The following is a 6007-nucleotide window of genomic DNA, read 5'->3' as shown; positions in this document are numbered from 1 at the left end:
AAACAAACAAACAAACAAAAAAATTAGCCGAGCGTGGTTGCATGTGCCTGTAAACCCAGCTACTCGGGAGACTGAGACAGGAGAATCGCTTGAACCCAGGAGGCAGAGGTTACAGTGAGCCGAGATTGCCCCATTGCTCTCCGGCCTGGGCCACAAGAGCAAAACTCCATCTCAAAAAAAAAAAAAAAAAATAGACAGACATGCTGGCATGCTCCTGTGATTCCCAGCTACTCTGGAGGCTAAGGTGGGAGGATCACTTGAGCCTGGGAGGTCGAGGTTGCAGTGAGCCATGATTGTACCATTGCACTCCAGCCTGGACAACAGAGTGAGACCCTGTCTCAAAAACAAAACAAAACAAAACAAAAAATTCAAAATAATAATAACTCAAGCACTTACTATGTGACAGACACTGTTCTAAGTTATTCCAGGTATGAATGTGTTTTTTTACAACTAGTGGCCTCCGAGAGCTCTCCGAGGCCTACAGTTTGGAAATTATTATACCCCCCTTTCCAGATACGGAAACTGAGATTATAGATAGGGACAAGAATCCTGATTCTGGGACTCAAACTTTTTCCTAAAAGCCTACTGAGCTTGGAGTCCACACCCCAGGAATCCGGTCCGTGTCTGCTTCTCTCTGAGCCTTGGTTTACTCTTTGGAGGAGACAGGGTGGTTGGTGAAACGGCCTGGCCTTCTGGGAGCCCAGAGCCTTATCGAGGCAGCTGGAAACATCCCCTGGAGTCTGTCCCGAATGTCCTGCCAGTGGGGCTTGATAAACATCTGATGAGAGGTGGCTGAGACTGCAAAAGCGTAGATCTCAGATTGCTCCCCTCTGCAGTGACTGCAGGGCAGAGCAGTTTCCACTGGGTCAGGGTATATGTGTACTGACAATCATTCGGATATTTTCTTGTTTTTGAGACAGCCAGGCTGGAGTGCAGTGGCACGATCTTGGCTCACTACAATCTCCACCTCCTGGGTTCAAGCCATTCTCCTGCCTCAGCCACCCGAGCAGCTGGGTGGCATGCGCCACCATGCCTGGCTAATTTTTTTTGTGTTTTTTTTTTTTAAGTCAAGACAGGGTTTCTCCATGTTGGCCAGGCTGGTCTCGGACTCCTGACCTCAAGTGATGCACCTGCCTCGGCCTCCCAAAGTGCTGAGATTACAGGCGTGAGCCACCGTGTTTGGCCCATTCAGATATTTTCTGAACATCTGTGACATAGGGCTGGGGACCCAGTGCTGACCATGACAGCATCCACCTGCCCTCCTGGGGCATACAGTCTAGCATGGGAACAGACTCGTTGAGAGTGACAACCCAGAGTGTGCAAGGCTGGGATGGGGAATCCACAGGGATGGGGCTGACCCAGCCTGGGGTCATGGAGGGCTTCCTGGAGGAGGAGATACAGAAATGAAAAGAACAGCCCAATCTCAGCCACCATGGAACTCACAGTCTTATCGGGGAATATGAGCAGTTAACAAATAAACCAGATAACTATCAGCCTGGGCAGCAAAGCGAGATCCCATCTCTACAACAATTTTTTTAAAAATTAGCCAGGCAGGCTGGGTGTAGTGGCTCATGCCTATAATCCCAGCACTTTAGGAGGCCAAGACAAGTGGATTGCTTGAGCCCAGGAGTTTGAGACCAGCCTGGGCAACATGGCGAGACTGCATCTTTACAAAAAATATATAAAAAATTAGCTGGGCATGGTGGTGCATGCCTGTAGTCTCACCTATTTGGGAAGCGGAGGCAGGAGGATCACTTAAGCCCAGCAGATTGAGGTTGCCTCTTCTGTCGTTTATAAGGACACTTGTGATCGGATTTAGGGGTCACTCTGATAATCCAGGATGATCTCATCTTGAGATCTATAATTATATCTGCAAAGACCCATTTTCCTTGTAAGGTCACATTTGCAAGTTGAGGGGATTAAGAAACAGACACAGGCTGGGCTCAGTGGCTCACACCTAGAATCCCAGCACTTTGGGAGGCCGAGGCGGGCGGATCACCTGAGGTCAGGAGTTCGAGACCAGCCTGACCAATATGGAGAAATACTGTCTCTACTAAAAATACAAAATTAGGCAGTCATGGTGGCGCATACCTGTAATCCCAGCTACTTGGGAGGCTGAGGCAGGAGAATCTCTTGAACCCAGAAGGCGGAGGTTGCCGTGAGCCGAGACCATGCCATTGCCCTCCAGGCTGGGCAACAAGAATGAAACTCCATATCAAAAAAACAAAGGAAACAGATATGTTTTTTTTGGAGTGGGAGGCCCACTACAGGGGTGAGAGTGGAAACGGAAAAACCTCATTCCAATGAGCTTGTTGAGTCTGGTCCTCAGCCAGTGTGTGTGATGCAAAATACATTCCTTGGCCGTGCGCCAGTGGCTCATGCCTCTAATTCCAGCACTTTGGGAAACCAAGGTGGGTGGATCACCTGAGGTCAGGAGTTGGAGACCACCCTGACCAATATGGTAAAACTCCATCTCTATTAAAAATACAAAAATTAGCCTGGCATGGTGGCATGTGCCTGTAGTCCCAGCTACTTGGGAGGCTGAGACAGGAAAATTGCTTGAACCCGGGAGGCGGAGGTTGCAGTGAGCTGGGATCATGCCACTGCACTCCAGCCTGGGCGACAGACTCCATCTTAAAAAATCAAAACAGGCCGGGTGTGGTGGCGCACACCTGTAATCCCAGCACTTTGGGAGGCCGAGGCGGGCACATCATGAGGTCAGCAGATCGAGACCATCCTGGCCAACATGGGGAAACCCCGTCTCTACTAAAAATATAAAAATTAGCTGCGCTTGGTGGCGTGTGTCTGTAATCCCAGATACTCAGGAGGCTGAGGCAGGAGAATCGCTTGAACCAGGGAGTCGGAGGTTGCAATGAGCTGAGATTGTGCCACTTTTCAAGAAAAAAGAAAAAAATAAATAAATAAAAAGAAAACAAACAACAAGAACAAAAAGACACATTCCTTAACCGACCCCTGGGTGGCTCCAGCTATGGCTACCGTGGCCGAGACTGCCGGGCCAATCTTTATTTGCTGCCCACCGGGGAGATAGTGTACTTTGTGGCCTCCGTGGCTGTGCTATACAGCGTGGAGGAGCAGAGGCAGCGACACTACCTGGGACACAACGATGACATCAAATGGTGAGATGTGGGAGGGAGGGGACGGGAGGGAGCTGTGGCCGGAGGTGGAGCTCCAGCCCCTGCCTCTCTAGGCCTCTTTTCACATTGCCGCCCTGTGGGGTTTGGGGCGAGGCCAAGACTTTGCTCCCTCTCCAAAGCCACCAGCTGCCCTCAGGCTGAATTCAGTGGGAAAATGTGGATTGAATATCAGTATTTCAATATTTCAGATGTTTTAGTTGGGTGTGGTGGTGAGCCCCTGTGGTCCCAGCTACTCGGGAGGCTGAAGCGAGAGGATCATTTGAACTCAGGAGGTCGAGGCTGCAGTGAGCTGTGATTGAGCCACTGCACTCCAGCCTGGGTGAAAGAGCAAGCCTTATCTCAGAAAAAATTCAGACAGTGAATTCACTCAATTCCTGGATCTTTCCCTTCTTTTGAAAATCTGGGGCTGGGCCCAGTGGCTCACACCTGTAATCCTAGCACTTTGGGAGGCCGAGGCGGGTGGATCACGAGGTCAGGAGATCGGGACCATCTTGGCTAACACGGTGAAACCCCGTCTCTACTAAAATCACACAAAAAAATTAGCCAGGCATGGTGGCGGGCACCTGTAGTCCCAGCTGCTCGGGAGACTGAGGCAGGACAATGGCGTGACCCCAGGAGGCAGAGCTTGCAGTGAGCCGAGATCTGAGCCACTGCACTCCAGCCTGGGTGAAAGAGCAAGCCTTATCTCAGAAAAAATTCAGACAGTGAATTCACTCAATTCCTGGATCTTTCCCTTCTTTTGAAAATCTGGGGCTGGGCCCAGTGGCTCACACCTGTAATCCTAGCACTTTGGGAGGCCGAGGCGGGTGGATCACGAGGTCAGGAGATCGGGACCATCTTGGCTAACACGGTGAAACCCCGTCTCTACTAAAATCACACAATACAAAAAACTAGCCGGACGTGGTGATGGGCGCCTGTAGTCCCAGCTACTCGGGAGGCTGAGGCAGGAGAATGGCGTAAACCCAGGAGGCGGAGCTTGCAGTGAGCTGAGATCCGGCCACTGCACTCCAGCCTGGGCGACAGAGCGAGACTCTGTCTCAAAAAGAAAAGAAAAGAAAATCTGGGCAGCGAGGTGGCTCACACCTGTAAAACCAGCACTTTGGGAGGCCAAGGCGGAAGGATCGCTGAAGCCCAGGGGTTGGAGGCTGCAGTCAGCTATGATCCTGCCACTGCACTCTAGCCTGGGAGACAGAGCGAGACTCCATCTTTTTTTTTTTTTTGAGAACTAGTCTCACTCCGTCTCCCAGGCTGGAGTCTAGTGGCACTATCTCCACTCATTGCAACCTCTGCCTTCTCGGTTCAAGCGATTCTCCTGCCTCAGCCTCCTGAGTAGCTGGAACTACAGGTGCCCGCCACCACGCCCCGCTAATTTTTGTACTTTTAGTAGAGACAGGGTTTCCCCATGTTGGCCAGGCAGATCTTGAAGTCCTGACCTCAGGTGATCCGCCCGCCTTGGCCTCCCAAAGTGCTGGGAGACTCCGTCTCTAAAAAACAAAAACAAAAACAAAAAAACTGAATAGGCATTCCAGACAATTCCTCGTGGTTGGAGCTGGGTGGTGTAATCCCCCTTAAATCAGTGTGCTCTCCTGGCCGCTATTTGAAGTACAGACCTGCGTCCTGCTGGCGTTTGAGTTACAGACCCCAGGCCTAAGTCTTGCTGCTGAGCCAGCGTACCCGGAGGGCATCCGCTTACGGCTATTAATGGACTAAATACACGTTTATTGACTAAACTGAACCAGCCAATTTGTGGAATGAATGTCCTGGGCCTCCTCTTTCCCACTGAGCCTTGGTCTGTCTGTCCCTTTCTGCAGCTTGGCCATCCACCCGGATATGGTCACCATCGCCACGGGACAGGTGGCGGGCACCACTAAGGAAGGGAAGGTAATGGAAGGGAGGGGAAAGCCGAAAAGAGTGCAGGACGCAGTTGTGGGGGACAAGCAGCTGGTCCCCTCAAGATAACAAGCCTCTCTTCCCTGCAGCCGCTGCCACCCCACGTGCGCATCTGGGACTCAGTTTCCCTCTCCACCTTACACGTGCTGGGCTTGGGGGTGTTTGACAGAGCCGTGTGCTGTGTAGGCTTCTCCAAATCTGTAAGTCCTTCGCCCACCCTAACCCCGCCCCCTCGCCCCCAAAAGGAGGGCAAGTGCCCGCACCTTTTCACGCGTCCCTTGAGTTAAGAGCTAGGAATTCTACTGGAGGCGTGGCCCGCCTCTGTGACGTCACAATGAGGGCGTGGCCTCATTCCAAGGGGCGGGTGAATTACCGTGCCTGGCCAGCTCTCTCAGGCATTTTTAAACCCAGTACCTAGGGCCCAGCTGCTCCTTGCCCATTTGCAGGCGGGTTTTGGCATGTCCGGGCAGAGATAAGTACAGAAAGCGAGAGTAAGCCTTTAGGAATTTGGAGAGCAATGACAGCAGCACAACATCCAAGTGTGTGATTGTGGGCTTTTTTGTAAAAAAATCATATTTTGGCTGGGCATGGTGGCTTATGCCTATAATCCCAGCATTTTGGGAGGCTGAGGTGGGAGGATCATTTGAAGTCAGGAGTTTGAGACCAGCCTAGCCAACATAGTGAAACCCGTCTCTACCAAAAAAATACAAAAATTAGCCTGATGTGGTGGCGGGCGCCTGTAGTCCCAGCTACTTGGGAGGCTGAGGCAGGAGCTTGAACCCGGGAGGGGGAGGTTGCAGTGAGCCAAGATCATGCCACTGAACTCCAGCCTGGGCAACAGAGCGAGACTCCGTCTCAAAAAAAAAAAAGGACAGATATGGTGGCTCACGCCTGTAATCCTAGCACTTTGGGAGGCCAAGGCCGGTGGATCACAAGGTCAGGAGTTTGAGACCAGCCTGGCT

General features: G+C 51.7%; 1 protein-coding gene across 1 annotated transcript in view; it reads left to right on the top strand.

Moving 5' to 3' along the window:
- Positions 1-6007, top strand: part of EML2 (echinoderm microtubule associated protein like 2) — a 67369-nt gene that overhangs the window by 8135 nt on the left and 53227 nt on the right. The window contains exons 4-6 of the mRNA XM_011975114.1: positions 2988-3137; positions 4967-5036; positions 5135-5245. Coding sequence (XP_011830504.1) covers positions 2988-3137; positions 4967-5036; positions 5135-5245 — 331 coding nt within the window. The remainder of the gene's footprint in view (positions 1-2987; positions 3138-4966; positions 5037-5134; positions 5246-6007) is intronic.

The sequence above is a fragment of the Mandrillus leucophaeus genome, unplaced genomic scaffold, assembly GCF_000951045.1.
Source record: "Mandrillus leucophaeus isolate KB7577 unplaced genomic scaffold, Mleu.le_1.0 Scaffold151, whole genome shotgun sequence".
Classification (NCBI taxonomy): Eukaryota; Metazoa; Chordata; class Mammalia; order Primates; family Cercopithecidae; genus Mandrillus; species Mandrillus leucophaeus.
This window is presented reverse-complemented; position numbering and strand designations above follow the sequence as displayed.